The 18,193-nt window shown below is 45.0% G+C and overlaps 1 protein-coding gene across 1 annotated transcript in view; it reads left to right on the forward strand.

Annotated features, from left to right (window-relative positions):
- The first annotated feature begins 298 nt into the window (after window positions 1-298).
- Window positions 299-18,193, forward strand: part of CPAMD8 (C3 and PZP like alpha-2-macroglobulin domain containing 8) — a 140,138-nt gene continuing 122,243 nt past the window's right edge. The window contains exons 1-2 of the mRNA XM_066604614.1: window positions 299-841; window positions 16,113-16,264. Coding sequence (XP_066460711.1) covers window positions 783-841; window positions 16,113-16,264 — 211 coding nt within the window. The 5' untranslated portion in view covers window positions 299-782. The remainder of the gene's footprint in view (window positions 842-16,112; window positions 16,265-18,193) is intronic.

Raw genomic sequence — 18,193 nt, forward strand, 5'->3', positions numbered from 1 at the left:
GAACCTGGCAGAAAAAAGTACCAGGGGATGAAAGGGAATTCCCTTAGGGGCTGTTTTAATATCCTCCTCTTCCCCCCACCATTCTACCTCTCCCAGCTTAAGGTCATTCATTTAGTTAGCAATGAGGGAGGAGGGGGGGAGCATGCCATATATCTTGTTTTAAAAGGTCTTTTGCTAGTGATTTATAGGGCCAAGACCCCTCCTTCTTTTCCCTTCTTACATGCCCAGCCCTCCCCAATTTGGGGCTTGGCTGGTGAAACTCTGCATTCCCATCAGACTGACTAGAGAGCTCACATATTAAAAAAAAAGCCTGATTATCGTACTTCATTATGTCCACTCTAGCTCGTTATAGATGGAGAGAATGGAGAAGAAGATACAGTTAAGGGCAAAGTAGTTTTAGACAGGTAACCTAAGAGGACATAGCTATTTATGTATACTCTGCATATAGAGATAAACAATACATAGTAGAAAAGAGCTGAAGATACTGTACTAATAAAGAAGTACAGACATACAACAGATGAAAGAGGTAACAATTCAGGATTGATTTGGGAAGAGGAAGACAGGAATATTTACAGTGGCAGGCATTGCATAAGGGCAAGTCGGAACAAGGGTTAAATCCTTCCCAAACTGAGGAGGGGGGGGAGAGGGAGAGCATACACTGCTCCTTCCACCCCCAGGGCACACTCACCCCCCTGTGCTGTGTGCTTGGAAAGGAAGACAGTTACCCCTGTAAGGGCACCGGGTGAAGTCCTGTGTGTGGATTGAACTGTGTTCGTTGCAGAATGTTTCTTCTGTGGATTTTGGGAATTCTTTGCAGCCCGACGAAAGGACAGAATAATTCGTAAGTACTTCTGAACTACCATTAATGAATGTTAGTCTTTTCATGGGAATGCTTCTGATAGATACATAATCTTGCATAGGATTTTGTAAGTCCTGTAAAAGGATACATTTGTATTGCCTTTTTAGTGGTGACTCACAAACCTTGTAAAGAAAATAGAAAATGTTCAATTCTAGAATGTAATGGTACTTGCTGTTTTCGATAACCTGTATGAATAGAGTTGATCAGTATCCTAGTAAGAAGGTATACCCGATTATATTACCACTATGTAATCAAGCTTATTACTTTCATGGACAATATTCTTAATGAAGATTATTAACATCTGGAACATACTTTTCATCAACTAAAGTGTTTTCCAACATGTTGACAATTAGCATTTAGTGATCAAACTAGCACTTCAGTACTCCAGTAGTATCTTCATAGACATATAGAAGCAGCGTAGATAAAATCAGGTAGGAATAAACCTCTATCTTCTATGCAGCCAAGAATTTTACAGTCAAAATATGGAGACCTGAAATGCTCACTCAAAATTTGGTGAGGTCAGGAGGTTATTGGCTTGGAGTTACAGATTAACTGAACTCGACTTGTTAGCCACTGATCATACTACTTGTGCCTAGCATACTTTATTTCCATTTATGTTTTATATTTTCAGTATTAAAATCAGGAAACTTGTTTTTACCACTACAAGAGAAATGTCCTGCATATAACAAACTGCATATCTACGCAAGAACCTTTTTGCTGAGATGTAACATTCAAAAACCCGTAATGACTTACCAGCCAGGGATGTGACAGGGGTTGTCCCGCGCCGAAACGGGTTTTTTTTTTTTTTTTCAATAGCCCCCCCGTTCGGCGCGAGACAAACCCGATGCAGGGGTTAAAAAAGAAAACCGGATAGTGCTTACCTGAATCCCCGCGCTCCGGTGACTTCTTACTTACCTGGTGAAGATGGCCGCCGGGATCTTCACCCTCGGTGGACCGCAGGGCTTCTGTGCGGTCCATTGCCGATTCCAGCCTCCTGATTGGCTGGAATCGGCACGTGACGGGGCGGAGCTACGAGAAGCCGCTCTCCGGCACGAGCGGCCCCATTCAGAAAAGAAGAAGACCGGACTGCGCAAGCGCGTCTAATCGGGCGATTAGACGCTGAAAATTAGACGGCACCATGGAGACGAGGACGCTAGCAACGGAACAGGTAAGTGAATAACTTCTGTATGGCTCATAATTAATGCACAATGTACATTACAAAGTGCATTAATATGGCCATACAGAAGTGTATAACCCCACTTGCTTTCGTGGGACAACCCCTTTAAGTTGCCATGTTATATGAATTTAAGAGGTATGAAGTTATCGTCTTGAAGAGTGTGATATGTACTAAGGGGAGGCTCAATAAGTGATGCACTCACTTGGTAAAATCCTATCCGTGCATTCATCAACTGGTGTCATCTACTACTTGGTTGTCATTTTTCAACCATTTAAACACTTTAAAATGTATAAAATACATTAAAACTTAAGAATTGTTAAAGTCTAGTTTCATTTCATCACAATGTGTATTTTTTCCCCTACTTATTTTCAGACTGAAGGGCTCCAAAAGCTGACCCTAACTGATCTCAAGAACAAGGAGATCCAGTTCTCTACTTTAAATGGAGAGGTGGTCACTGTACCACTGAATTGGGCTTTCTTTGGAGTTGCCATAGTATCGTCAACAGACTAACTCTTCTATGCATGGACTCATTGTCATGTGACCTCCTCACTTATGAGTGGTGGCCACATGAGATGTCTATGTAGAGTTAGTTGGTTTCCACAGATCCATACTATTCCATGTAGAGTGATCACATGTGACCACCTTTGAAAATGAAGAACTGCAGTACCTTATCTCGAAGATCAGTGAAAGGGAGGTCACGTGTACTTGGAGCCCTTTATGTTTTGATTTGCATGGCATGTGAATGATTTGTATGACAAAGTGGATCAGAGGCAACAGGGTGCTTCTTGGGCACACATCCATTCAGTCAAAAACCAAGATTACTCCAATTCACAGTAAGGCTGGGGTCACACAATGCGGATTTGCCATGGATTGCCGTTGCATATCCGCACTGCGGCAAAACCGCTGCGTTTGCAGTGCATTGCAGCACAAATGAGTTTTGGCAGCATGTCCATTCTACTGTCTTTTCCGCAGTGCTTTTTGTTTTCTGTCTGAATGGTTGTATGACTGAGAATCACCCTGTTGCCTTTGATACACTTTTATTGCTTGAATTCTTTGTGTGTCCATGCGTTCTAAGGCATTCCCGCCTCTAGTATTGCGCTACAGGATGCACAACATGCAAATTAATTACAGGCCTGTTTTGGATGCGTTTTTCACTCATTTATACCTACTGTGTATTGTTACAGCAGAAACTTTTAATCAAGATTATATTATTTATCACGGATGAGGCTGCAACAACGGCTCATGAAGAGATGATGAAAGTGGATCAGTCAGCTCTCCTGATCTATGGGCAGCATGTTATTCTGCATTAGAAACTAATGAGATTCATATGTCATTTTTATATAGAATTATGCAGTAGAATTTTGTAATTATTGTTAGGATTCCTCAATTTCTCACTTGCAAGGAGTCCTGAATTTAACTTTCCCTGTATTTTGTCAGTAATTGACAGTTACCTTTCAACATGGCTAGAAATCCCTGATAAAGTAGGGACATTTGCTGAACACGGACAAGTATAGTTCAACCATTGTAGTAATAATTAAAGGGTTTTACCACTAATGTTTATCCCTTCATCCACAGGATAGGGGGATATGTTTCTGTTTGCTAAAGAGCCTTGTGTGGCACAGAGCGTTAATGCAGTCCTAAGCTCTCGCTCAAGACCTGAAGGTTGCAAGTTCAATCCTCGCATGATTGGTAGCCAGCTCAAGGTTGACTCAGCCTTCCATCCTTCCAGCTTGGTACTCATTATCTGAAAGCGCTGCGAAATAAGTTGGCGCTATACAAATAAGATTTATTTTTTAATTTTATTTTTTTAAGATCCAATTGCAGGGATCCCCAGTGATCCTGAGTTTGGGACACCTAAATGCCCCATGTTGCACATGCTTGACCACCACTGCATTCAATTCTAGGGGATGGAGAGAGTGACGGTCGAGCATTCACACTACTGCTCTATTGCTATGGGACATTGGGTGCATCGATTTAGGTGGTGATTGACAAGCCTCTCTGTTTGCACAGTAACGACTAGGAACCTATCGATCTTCGCCTGAACATAGGAAGGAGTAGTATTGGTGGAGTGTGCATATGAATATGCATCGGTTTCATAACACTCATTTCCGGTATGCGTTGCTTTTTAAAAGTCAGATTTTCAAAACCAGTCAACCCCGGGCTGCCCATAGCCAGGACAGTTAAAGGAGATGTCCCGAGGCAGCAAGTGGGGGTATACACTTCTGTATGGCCATAATAATGCACTTTGTAATGTACATTGTGCATTAATTATGAGCCATACAGAAGTTATAAAAAGTTTTTTACTTACCTGCTCCGTTGCTAGCGTCCTCGTCTCCATGGTGCCGACTAATTTTTGGCCTCCGATGGCCAAATTAGCCGCGCTTGCGCAGTCCGGGTCTTCAGCAGTCTTCTATGGAGCCGCTCGTGCCAGAGAGCGGCTCCGTGTAGCTCCGCCCCGTCACGTGCCGATTCCAGCCAATCAGGAGGCTGGAATCGGCAGTGGACCGCACAGAAGAGCTGCGGTCCACGAAGACGGAGGATCCCGGCGGCCATCTTCAGCAGGTGAGTATGAAGACGCCGGACCGCCGGGATTCAGGTAAGCGCTGTGCGGGTGGTTTTTTTAACCCCTGCATCGGGGTTGTCTCGCGCCGAACGGGGGGGGGGGGTTAAAAAAAAAAAAACCCGTTTCGGCGCGGGACATCTCCTTTAAGGGAACCTGGCGGATTCCCTTTAACCCCTTAAGTACGCGGCTCTTTTTTCTTTTCCATTTTCGTTTTTTCCTCCCCCCTCTTAAAAGATCGTAACTCCTTTTATTTATCCATCGACGTCGCTGTATGAGGGCTTGTTTTTTGCAGGACGAGTTGTATTTTTCAATGGTGCTATTTAATGTACCATATAATGTACTGAAAAACTTTTTAAAATTTTTTTTTTAAAAAGTGGAGTAAAATGGAAAAAAAAATAATGTTCCGCCATCTTTCAGTGCATTTTCTTTCTACGGTGCACAAATTGCAACACAAATGACATGATAACTTTATTCTATGGGTCAGTACAATTACTATACCAAGCTTGTATAGTTTTTTTTTTTTTTTTTTTTTGCTGTACAACTTTAAATTTTTTATTATTTTCTGCCGCCATCTTCTGCGTGCAATTCATTTTTTTTTTCTATTGACATAGTTGTAAGGGGGCTCTTTTTATTTTTTTCAAGACATCTTGGTACGTTCGTACCATTTTGGAATACATAAGGCTTTTTATAGCATTTTTTTCCGTGAGACAGGGCGACCAAAAAAGTGCATTTCTGGCGTTCTTTATTTTTTTCTGCAGACGACGTTTACCGTGCGGGATAAATAATGCATTACTTTGATAGATCAGATTTTTACGGACACGGCGATACCAAATATGTATTTTTGTTTTACGATTTTGATTCTTTTATAAATATGGCAAAACGGGGCTGATTTAAAATTTTATTACCTTTTTTTTTTTTTTATAATTATTAAAACTTTATTGATCTCCTTTTTAATTTCTTTTTTAGTCCTCCTAGGGGACCACAACATGCAATGCTTTGATCGCTCCTGCAGTATGATGTAATCCTACAGCATTACATCATACTGCAAACTGACAGGCAGTCTATCAAGCTACCCCACAGGGATGGCTTGCTAGGCAGTCTGCTAGGAAAGCCCTGGGATATTTCAGAAGGCCCCTGGCTGCCATGACACCTGCATGGCTCCCTGCAATCTCACCGCGGGAGGCCTTACAGGCCCCTGAACATTGTTCGGGGGATTTAAATGCCGCTGTCAGAATTGATAGCGGCATTTAAAGGGTAACAGGGTCAATCAGCCGCACAGCTGATTACAGCTATTGCCCGTAGGTGGCAGCTGTAATAAACAGCTGATGCCCACACTGTATGAAGAGAGGTTGCCCCGTGATCTCCCTTCATACATACCCCGACGCTGCAGGACTTATCTGTACGTCCTGTGGCGGGAAGGGGTTACATGTAACAAACCCTGAAAAATTGTCCCTAAAGCATTGGTATTTCTGATGGAGCACCTGCAAGAGCAAGCTTAAAATATCTTTAGGAACCTGGCTGTAAATTTGACTGGATTTAACTACAAGGCCTCATGTCCACGGGGACAGATCCGTAGCGGGTGTCCCGCATGCGTGATCCACACCCCATAGGGATACATTGGACACTCGCAGGTAATTAAATACCTGCAGATGTAATTTTCCCTTGAGGCGCGGATTGCATGTGTGGGAAAACACCCAAGCATGCTCCATTTTACTGCGGGTCTCCCGCGGGGACGGCTCCCGCAAGCTTCTATTGCAGCCTATGGAAGCCGTCCGGATCCGCGGCACACCCGCAGCTGAATTCCTGCTCTCCGGTGCGGGAGAGCAGGAGTTTAAAAAAAAATGGAGAGCAAGGCGCATGTGCGTGGCACGCTGCCGGCGTGCTGAGCACATCCGCCGGGCCGAAGAAAGAAGATCCGGCCTCGACGGAGGGAAGATCCGCAGCGTCCGGACAGGTATGTAAATCTTCTTTTTAGGCCTCATGTGCGCGGGAAAGGAGGGACCCGCTGTGGGATTCTGCATGAAGAATCCGCGGCGGGCCTAATTTTTCCCGTGGACATGAGGCCTAAGACCTCTTGCCCACGACAGGGTCGGATCTTGTATACGGGATCCCACAGCAGGATCCGACCCTGTGCCCGGCCGATGACCCCGCTTACCTGTCAAGGTTCTTCTTTCCTTGTACTGCAGGAGCGTTGGTGGGCATGCATGCGCAGTACAGAGAAAGCCGCGCCCTCGCTAGGTGATGACACGGATCCCGCGACGCTTCTGCAGTGCTCACTGCAGAATGGCCGCAGGACAGAAAACCGCACAGAATGGAGCGTGCTGCATTTTTCTGGCATGAGGGGAAATTTACGTTCGTGTGTAGGAAGCAGCGGTTCTCCATAGAAGGCCAGTGGCGGTATTTGCTGTGGAATCCGGGGATAGCCGACTGCCCTGGATTCCGCAAATGGAATCCGACCGTGTGCAGGAGCCCTAAACCACATTTTTGTGGGACAAATGTGCTCAGACAAGTCATTACTACAAATGTGTAAATTACCTAAAGGGGTTGTCCGGCCATAAACATTAGGTCTCATTACTTCTGTTTGCCCAATACAATGCACTTTGTAATATACATTGTGCATGGTAAATTAGGCAAACAGAAGTTATTCACTTACACTTACGGTTGCCCCCCCCTGTGTTGCTCCTCGGTTGCCATGGTTCCTGGTTCCGACAAGTCTCTTCTCCTCTTCTTGTCGGGACGACCGGGGACGCGCCTCTCCAGCACAGCTCTGCGCATGTGCAGAAGAACTTCAGCCTCTGGGAAGCTCAGTTCTGCCTGCAGGAGAGGCGTGGCTGCTGGCTCTTCATCTCCAAGGTAAGAATGAGTGGAGGGGCGGGGTGTGCGGTCACATAGACTTGTCGCGGTGTGGTGTGCGGTCACATAGACTTGTAGCGGTGTGGTGTGCGGTCACATAGACTTGTCGCGGTGGGGTGTGCGGTCACATAGACTTGTCGTGGTGGGGTGTGCGGTCACATAGACTTGTCGCGGTGGGGTGTCCGGTCACATAGACTTGTCGCGGTGGGGTGTGCTGTCACATAGACTTGTAGCGGTGTGGTGTGCGGTCACATAGACTTGTAGCGGTGTGGTGTGCGGTCACATAGACTTGTCGCGGTGGGGTGTGCGGTCACATAGACTTGTCGTGGTGGGGTGTGCGGTCACATAGACTTGTCGCGGTGGGGTGTCCGGTCACATAGACTTGTCGCGGTGGGGTGTGCGGTCACATAGACTTGTCGCGGTGGGGTGTGCGGTCACATAGACTTGTCGCGGTGGGGTGTGCGGTCACATAGACTTGTCGCGGTGGGGTGTGCGGTCACATAGACTTGTCGCGGTGGGGTGTCCCGTCACATAGACTTGTCGCGGTGGGGTGTCCCGTCACATAGACTTGTCGCGGTGGGGTGTCCCGTCACATAGACTTGTCGCGGTGGGGTGTCCCGTCACATAGACTTGTCGCGGTGGGGTGTCCCGTCACATACACTTGTCGCGGTGGGGTGTGCCGTCACATAGACTTGTCGCGGTGGGGTGTCCCGTCACATAGATTTGTAGCCGTGGGGGGGTGGTCTGTCACAGTAATTTGTCACGTGGGGTTGGAGGGGGGCTGTGACAGTAATTTGCCACGCTGGGGGGGAGGGGTAGCGTGGGGCTGTCACAGTAATTTTTCACACGGTATAATCCTGCCTGTGCAGGGAGGGGAGGAGGTGAGCTGTGTCTGTTGTGAATGGTGGATCCTGTGTTATCTATATATAGGTATCACTGTACTTGTAGGGGGGAGGGGCAGGGGGTGCTGTTAGTGTACTTGTGTGTGGGCACTGTAAAGGGGGACTCTGTGGCGGAGGTCACAAGGGGGGCACTGTATAGGGACACTGTGGATGGGGGGACTGTGGGTGGCATGTGGAGGGGGGCTACTTTGGAGTGCACTGGGGGGTGGCATGTGTAGGGGGGTACTGTGGAGGGCACTGTGGGGGGGATTATGGGGGGGCACTGCTGAGGGGGGACTGTGGAGAATGCTGTCGTTGGGGGGAATGAGGGGGGCTACTTTGGAGGGCACTGTAGGGGTGACACTGGGGGGCACTGTGGGGGGCATGTGTAGGGGGTACTGTAGAGGGCACTGTTTGTGGCACTGTGTGGGATCATTAGCCAGGCACTGTGGGAGAGTGCACAGTGGGGGGGGGGGGGGTCATTGTGAGAGGGGTCGCTGTGGGAGGGGCACTATGGGGGCATGTGTGTGTGGGGAAATGTTTTGTTTTACTTTACTTTAGCAGGGTGGGGGGGCAGTAGGTAGCCTTGCAGTGGGGGGGCTGCAGGAGAGTTCTCTCTGTGCTCTCCCCAGTCCCTCTCCATTCACTATACACTGTGCTGCTGTTTACACTCATGGTAGGATTTTATCCTGAACCATGAGTGTATAACGTAGTCTCCCCTGGCCACACCCCCTCTGAGTATAGTATGCAGCAGGGGGCGGGGCCTGGGCGGGGAGAGACTGTAAAGCAGTTCAATAGAGATGGGCGTGTCGTGGGCGGGGCTAGGACGTGAGCTGAGGGAGGCCATGAAATCCTGCCTTTTCATGCCTCTTACTGCCATCGGGAGCGCGCACACAGAAGAGGGAGAGCGCAGAGCATTGTGGGAAGGCAGCACAGAGGCGCCATCTTTGAAAGCTGCAGTGAAGATCAGATTCTAAGGTAATAAACTGACATTCCAGCTGATCTGCCGGCCGGTTTGAGCCCCTGTATGCTGTGTGTTACTATCCTTACTGAAAGGGAAGCAGCAGCATTATAAAACATTTTCACCCTGTGTGGCCGGACAACCCCTTTAATTTCTTTACCCTTCTGCATTTTCTGGTGCTTTTTAAGTGCTTATCGATAGAAGCTGTAGCTGCTTTTTTCAGCCTGTTAGAGAGTCCCTATTCTTTCCTGCCTTTTTCTAATACATGTAAAGTGTAATGCAAATATTAATAATTACTGTTCACTATTACTGTGCTTGAGAAGGAGGGAGATTTATACTTTTGCTAGTGGCTGAATGTAGCTTTGGCTCAGAAAAGCAGGATATAGAACCTATCAGTCCTGCAACAGGAACTTGACTTATGCTGCATTGGGAATGGTTGCTGCAGCATGTGTGATGAAGGCAGAAATCCGGCTATGGAGAATCGGGAAGTGTAAACAATTTTACTTACACTGCTACTGACACAATAATGTGGAGCATAATATATTAGGACGAGACCAGTAGGAATAATCGGTACAATTGTATCTTGTCTCCACCACGAGTATGGAGTTTTCCAAGAAAATACTATTGATGACGTATCTTAAGGATTGGTCATTGGTAGTTGATCGGCTGCGCTCTGGACCGGTGCCCACTGTGAGCACTGCAATACAAAGGGATGCGAGCATTAGCTGCTGCTCCGACCCGGTATAGTAGCAGGTGCTTGTAACTGCAGATGCATTCACCATTGATTTTAATAAGAGCTGTGCCTGCAATTACAAGCGCCCGCTACTACACTGGCCAGATCCAAGCAGTCGACTATTGATTACCTGTCCCGAGGATACATACTCAACAGTATCTTCTTGGAATACCCCATTTAAGTGGAATCATGGTCACATGCCTAAGGTCTTACATAAGGCAGTACAATGAAGGAGCGTGAGTGTATGAGCCCAGACACTCTAGAGTTTACCCTGTGAGTAGTTTGTGTGCTAAAATGTAGAGTCTGCAAGGCACAGCATGGGATACCAATTCATCTCTTCAGGATAGGACCATACATTGCACATCCACTGTGTATTTTCCCACAGCAGAAAATCTGCAGAGAATCTGATGCAGAAATGATGTATGGTAGAAATAGGAAAAAAGGAACATGGTGGCTGAGTGTTTAGCACTATTGCCTTGCAATGCTGACCAAGCAAAACATCTGCATGGAGTTTGTATGTTCTCTTTGTTGTTGTTCTTCTCCTCTGGAGAAAAAAGGAGGAAGAAGGTAGAAGGAGCATAGTAGTTTAGTGGTCAGTACTGTTGGCTTGCAGTGGTGGAGTCCTAGATTCAAATCTGACCAAGGACAACTTCTGCATTAAAGGGGTTGTCCCGCGAAAGCAAGTGGGGGTATACACTTCTGTATGGCCATATTAATGCACTTTGTAATGTACATCGTGCATTAATTATGAGCCATACAGAAGTTATTCACTTACCTGTTCCGTTGTGGCGTCCTCGTCTCCATGGATCCGTCTAAAATCGCCTCTTCTGGCGATTTTAGACGCGCTTGCGCTGTGTGGTCTTCTGTCTTCTGAATGGGGCCGCTCGTGCCGGAGAGCGGCTCCTCGTAGCTCCGCCCCGTCACATGTGCCGATTCCAGCCAATCAGGAGGCTGGAATCGGCAATGGACTGCACAGTGAAGATCCCGGCGGCCATCTTACTAAGGTAAGTAAGAAGAAGGAAGAAGTTGCCGCAGCGCGGGGATTCGGGTAAGTACTACCCGTTTTGTTTTTTTTAACACATGCATCGGGTTTGTCTCGCGCTGAACGGGGGGCCTATTGAATAAAAAAAAAACCCGTTTCGGCGTGAGACAACCCCTTTAAGTTTGCATATTTTCCTTGTGTTTCTTGTTCTTCTCTCTTTCCCTCCTCCAGAAAAAAATAAGCATGGTTAGCTCTGATGCTTTGCAGCAATGGTTTCCAAATCTGATCAAAGACAACATCTGCAGTTTTTTATATTCTTTTTTTTTTTTCATCTAGTTCTCGTCATCCTGGATTCAAATCTGATCAAAGACAACATCTTCAGGGAGGAGTTTTCCAATTCTGTGCACATGTTATCCTTGGTCAGATTTGAACCTAGGCCCCTAGTACTGCAAAGCAGCAGTGCTAACTACTGAGATACATCCATTGAACCACCACCATTTGGCAAAAGCAAACTGCCTGAAGTTCAGGCTCTGGCCAAACTGAACTTTTAGTGAAATTCAACCCAAATTCGGGTTCTACAGGTTCAGTTCACACATCTGTAGTTATGAGCATAGCTCTAATACCATATTTATGTTATGAGCTTACTTCTTATGCCATATTTGTTATGTTAGTTCTGGTACCATATTTGATTCTGGAGCTACATTTATGTTTGGTTTTGGTACTGTATTTATTGGCTTTAGTAAACCAATATTGGGGAATGGTTGGCATAGTAATAGAGTATGTGTTCTAAAAATGTATTTTATTTCTTCACCAACAATTGCATTTGCGTGGCAAATCTATTAAAATAAAAAATCTGTTCCACCCTATTAAAGGGTTTGTCCCGCGGCAGCAAGTGGGTCTATACACTTCTGTATGGCCATATTAATGCACTTTGTAATGTACATTGTGCATTAATTATGAGCCATACAGAAGTTATCAGAAGTTATTCACTTACCTGTTCCGTTGCTAGCATCCTCGTCTCCATGGTGCCGTCTAATTTTCAGCGTCTAATCACCGGATTAGTCGCGCTTGCGCAGTCCCGGTCTTCTTCTTTTCTCAATGGACCCGCTCGTGCCGGAGATCAGCTCCGTGTAGCTCCGCCCCGTCACGTGCTGATTCCAGCCAATCAGGAGGCTGGAATCAGCAATGGACCGCACAGAAGCCCTGTGGTCCACCGAGGGAGAAGATCCTGGCGGCCATCTTCACCAGGTAAGTAAGAAGTCACCGGAGCGTGGGGATTAAGGTAAGCGCTGTGCGTTTTTTTTTTTTAAGTCCCTGCATCGGGTTTGTCTCGCGCCGAACGGGGGGGCTGTTGAAAAAAAAAAAAACGTTTCGGCGCGGGACAACCCCTTTAAAGTAACTTACAGTGAAGACTCTCCCAAAGACCACCTCCTTGAGAAGACCTTTCACCTTCAGACCAGATTTCCTGTGAAAAATTTTCAATTCCACCATATAGTATACTAACAATTTTCTTTGAAAAGACGGCCCTCCTAGTAGACCACTTTGTTGTACAGGTTGTATCAAAAAGGTTTCTCTGTATTAGTTTACATTAAATATGCCGATTCAAGCCTTCATCCCAACTAAATCAACATTCTTGTTCAGTTTGCCATTACAATGTTAGGCCTTATCTCCAGGTTCTCTGGGGCCATTCGAGAGCAAGCATTAACTTCTATGGAGTCCTACCGTACCTCCAGTTTTATACAGGGGCATATAGAGATTTTTTTCTGTTGCTTTGCACAGACCAAAGGATACTGCATAAATGACCTATTCTTCTTTAGAGGCAATGGTACCTCTAGGACACACATGTCAAACACAAGGCCCGCAATGCCGAATCCGGCTCGCCGTCTCATTTTTGTGGCCCGCTGGCTTTGCAGCAACTTAATGGGCAACCTACTCATCCAGCCTGCAGCAGCAGCCGTGCGGCAGCAGTGCAGAGTCTGTGACCATTGACTTCTTAACTCTGGTGTTTGCATGCGCCGTCCTGTATGCAGTACAGATGCTGAGGTGAGAGGTCAGTGGTCACTGGCTCAGAAGCGACTGCCGCTGTCAGAACAAAGCTACAGCCTGAGTGATTGGAATGTCTGTTGGGATGCCGGCCAGTCAGAGGCCAATAGGGGAAGGGTCAGTTATTACTTGGACTACTATGGGGTTCACTTTTTACTACTGTGGCTAATATAGGGGACACAATTACTGCTGGACCCACCATGGAGGGGCACTATTCCTACTGGGGCCACCAATATAGGAGACACTTACTAAAGAGGCCACTATGGGGGTTACTATTACTACTGGGACCACTATGGGGATCACTATTACTCCTGCAAAACTATGGGACAACTATGACTTCTGGGGCCTTTATGGGATCACTATTATTACTGGATAACTATGTGGGTTACTTACTACTGGGGGGTGACCCTACTACCACTTGGGTTACGATAGGGACCTTATAACTACTGGGGTCACTATGGAGGACCGTATTACCACTCGGCCCACTATTAGGTTCACTATTGCTATACAGTCATACAATTAGAATCGGTCCTTTGAAGGCAACCATAAGGCTGATGTGGCCGTCGGTGAAAATGAGTTTGACACCGCTGCTCTAGGGGAACATATCTCCAACATAGAACCCCATATAAAGAACCATATGGTAACACATGTTGTCTACATTTTGATAATAACTAATGGAGGGGGAGTTGTTGTTTTTTTTCTTTAATGGATGTAAAATACTCAGAGAATAGAAACTTTTGTGTTTCTTAATACCCTGGAAGGTGAAACTACAGAACTACTGCTAATATTTCATTTGAACACTGATGACTCTACATTAGCCTAAAAGTGGATTCTGAATCATGTAACAGTGACAAGATGTTGAGCCATGTACTACGAAGCATATCTTCACTCCACATCCAAAGTTTTTTTTTATATGATAAATGGAATATGGTGGTTTTTGTCAGTATCACTAAGTTAAAGGAGTTTTCCAAGTTAAAATATTGCTTTTTTATGCTGCCTATTTTAAAAAATAACAAAGACTAAACTTACCTGTCTTGCGCCCCATTTGTATTGGATGATTGTCGCTCAAAATTCGCTCAAACGATGTCTTTTGAGCGATAATCGTTGCATGTAAAGGCTAACATTGTTTGCTCTTCGGCCAAACGATTATTTTATGTTGAGTTTAAAATCCATCGTTCGGCCGGTCAGCTCATAGCAGGGACCACAGGCTGTGATTCTCCACGGGAGCGCTGATAACATTGTATTCAGCTGCAGTCCCACAGCAGAACAAAGAGACTGTATGCAGATAACAGACCACCTGCTGTTCTCTGCATACAGCTCATGGAGCCTCTTTTACATGCAAATGAAGGTAATAAGCTACTAATAGGCACTGCAACTTTATTTTTCCCGCTGGTTCTCTATTTACAGGCTGCATTCAGCCTATTGATGGGAAGTCACAGGCTGCTGCAGCCAATTACAGCAATAGCAGATCTTGGCAGTTGACCCATTAGGTTTGCATTCGGCCGCAGCAGCCTGTAATCGTTCATTCCTGTTCTGGCTCTGCAATGTGTAAACCGAGCTGGAGGGGTGAACAGAGATGTGGCACTGGAGTTTTCTGCTTATTTAACATGGACAGCTTATAAAAAGTAATATTTTATTTATTTATTTCATGCAGCGTGGGAACCAGGAAGTGGGTGGGCATAAAAAAATACAACACCCTACTTCCTGCCACCTTTCCTAAGTTAGTTTATGGTGCTTCAGGCAGGTGAAAGAATGCTTTAAATACAAAATGCTAAACATGTCATGCTAAGACTCTGTTCACATTTGCACTACAGCTTTCTGCCGTCAGTGTTATTCTTGCCATCAAAAGTGCCAAAAAACGCAATTTAGATCAATGAGATCCATTTGTATCTGTCCGAAATCAGATTTGTCACAGTAGTCATAGCTCTGTTATAAACAATTTATGCTAATGTGAACAGAGGAAAGCAATTTAAGTCCTTCCTAACCCAGGGTGTGTGTGTGTATGTATATGTGTATGTGTGTATATATATATATATATATATATATATATATGTGTATATATATATATATATATATATATATATATATATATATATACACACACACACACATACCCTGGGTAAGAAGGTCTTCTGATTAATGAGCGTTCACTTACGTCCTGTGAATGGCCTGGGCAGTAAAGTGGAGCCTGCTCCATCTGCAGCGGGAACTGCTGTAGCTGACAGTTGGCCTCTAATTGCAACAGCAGGAATCTGAGAGAATATCGATCCTCGCTGTTAAAGGGGTTGTCTCGCGGCAGCAAGTGGGGTTCAGCACTTCTGTATGGCCATATTAATGCACTTTGTAATATACATCGTGCATTAAATATGAGCCATACAGAAGTTATTCACTTACCTGTTCCGTTGCTAGCGTCCCCGTCGCCATGGTTCCGTCTAATTTTGGTGTCTTCTTGCTTTTTTGGACACGCTTGCGCAGAAGGGTCTTCTCCCTTCGGCTTGACAGCATTAGCGTTTTGGCTCCGCCCCCTTGTACGCGTCATCGCGTAGCTCCGCCCCATGACTTGTGCCGGTTCCAGCCTCCTGATTGCTGTCGAGCTGAGCCGAAGGGAGAAGACCCGTCTGCGCAAGCGCGTCCAAAAAAGCAAGAAGACACCGAAATTAGACGGAACCATGGCGACGGGGACGCTAGCAACGGAGCAGGTAAGTGAATAACTTCTGTATGGCTCATAATTAATGCACGATGTATATTACAAAGTGCATTAATATGGCCATACAGAAGTGTATAACCCCACTTGATTTCGCGAGACAACCCCTTTAACCTCTTACATACTGTAATCAATGTTGATTGTGGCATGTGAAAGGTTCACAGAAAATGGAAAATAAATGACTTTTTTTGTTTAATTGTTACTTTTTTCAGGAAGAATGTTATTATTTTTCTTTAGTCATTTAGGTTTTTTTGTGCCCCTTTCCATCACCTGCCATTCCTCTGAAATGACCCCATTCTTCTGCTGAGATTCTTTTTCAGTATTTAGTCACAGTTGTCTTTTTTCCTCACTATTAGGGGCTACCTGATAGCTGCTCCATCCGTTTTTCGCTCAGGGCTGGAAGAAACCGTGAGTGTTACCATCTTCAACACACTTCTAGAAACCAAGGTCCAGGTGAAACTGGTGGCGAAGGGGGAGACTGTAGCATCAGGTTATGGATTAATATTGGGTATGTAAAAGTGCAGTGCAATAAGATTTTCTTTCAATTCATATGCATGTATAAAATGTATGGTTACAGTTTGCTCCTTAATCGCAAAATAGCGTCATTCTTGTCGGTGTACTGGCTGCCGATGCCGCTCATCCCCATTCAACAGCTCTGATTCTTTAAGCAGACATCTTTTTTTAATCTTATAAAAGTTGGCCAATTTCCATGTACCTGAGATACCCAATTTCTCATAATATTAGTACATTGAAACGGCTTTAATTTGTTCTTCAAATACAAATAAGGGGTCTTTTTCATGGATTATCGCAAACAAATGTTCGCCTGAACGTTCAATCACCTGATAGCTGGCCAGTCTGAATGTGGCGCTGATCACCCGACAAATGAGCAAATACTCGTTCATCATGTGATCATAGTTTTTATGTGGTTGTTATTGGCAGCACATTCTCCCACATAAGCTGCGGATGTTCTGCCAACCGTGATGAAACTCCTTGTTACAAACAATTGAACAAATGATCGTTTGTCCCTCAATAGTCTGAATTGGCCTGTGTAAAGACCAGGCAGACGATTGCTGTTGTCGTTGATCAGCCCTTCTCACCTAGAAGAAATTTTTGGGTTTAGAAGAACCCTAATCCAAAAACAGATTACTGCTTGCATCATTCCTGTGATTAAGTGGAAGTAAGATTACACTAAAGTCATTTCAAACAACATGTTTTGACTTTCCCAACTTGAGGGAATTCCTTGAACAGCATGGGTTATAATCTGCTGCCATGGACAACATAATTTCTACAAATAATGACCTGGAATTTACAGAATCAGCATGATGTCTGTCTCTGTACTGAATAGTAAAAGGGTTTTACAACAAATAACTCTATAGAGTCTTATTTACACAATTGAAGCCTAGAAATGCCAAAAAAGACTTTATATGAGCTAAATGGTACAAACCTATATTATTGCTCACTGCCATAGGATGCAAATATGCCAGATACATGTGTGTATTGAAACTTTTGAGTAATATTTCTAGATTTTCAACTGGGTGTGTGCATGATTATACTACCACGGTCCCATAACAGTGGTGAATTCTATCTCACCAAGGTAATAGCTTTCTATATAACCTTCACCAAAATGACAGCTGCAACTGCATGCTCTTATTTATCCCCAGTACTCTCATATTGGTGAAGATACTGTATTTTATATTATATACACTTATGAGAAAAACTAACTACATCCTCTTTGACTTCTATGGTTTTACATATCAGGACATAAATAAAAAAAACATCTGGTCCCTAGGAGTCAGGGCTCGAACCCACAACCTCCTGCTCCCAGATCGGCAGCTCACCCTGTTCCTGGCTCTCTGTCATAGCTCCGCCCTGCTCCTGATTAAGCCTTCTATATAAACCGTGTCCCTTCATGCATTGTGTGATTATTGTGCTCCAAGCCGTGATTAACCTCTACTTCTGCCTGCTGCTCTGCGATTCTACTGGGACCTCCCGTTGCTGACTTGGGCTTTGATTAGGCCATTGCATCCAAACATCAAGCCCTCATATGGCCATTTCAACAGAAAAATAAATGGCTCTTGAAATGTGGATATGAAACCCCCCCCCCCAAAAAAAAATTATTGCGTCATTACGTCCAAAACCGGACATGTCACTAAGGGGTTAAAAGAGCTGTATATAAACAAATGCCCACAAACCTTAATGAACTGAAGCAACCTTGTATAGAAGAGTGCAGTAAAAGTCCTTCAGAACAATGTGAAAGACTGATAAAATGATACAGAAAGCAATTTCTTCAAGTTATTGCTGCTACAGTGGATGTAAAAAGTCTACACACACAATAAAATGTCAGGCTTTGGGCTTATTAAAAAAAATCGGACAAACATGAATGATTTCAGATGTATTTCCCCCTTCAGTGTGCCCCGTTATCCGTACAATTCCAATG

The sequence above is a fragment of the Eleutherodactylus coqui genome, chromosome 5 (genome assembly GCF_035609145.1).
Source record: "Eleutherodactylus coqui strain aEleCoq1 chromosome 5, aEleCoq1.hap1, whole genome shotgun sequence".
Taxonomy (NCBI): domain Eukaryota; kingdom Metazoa; phylum Chordata; class Amphibia; order Anura; family Eleutherodactylidae; genus Eleutherodactylus; species Eleutherodactylus coqui.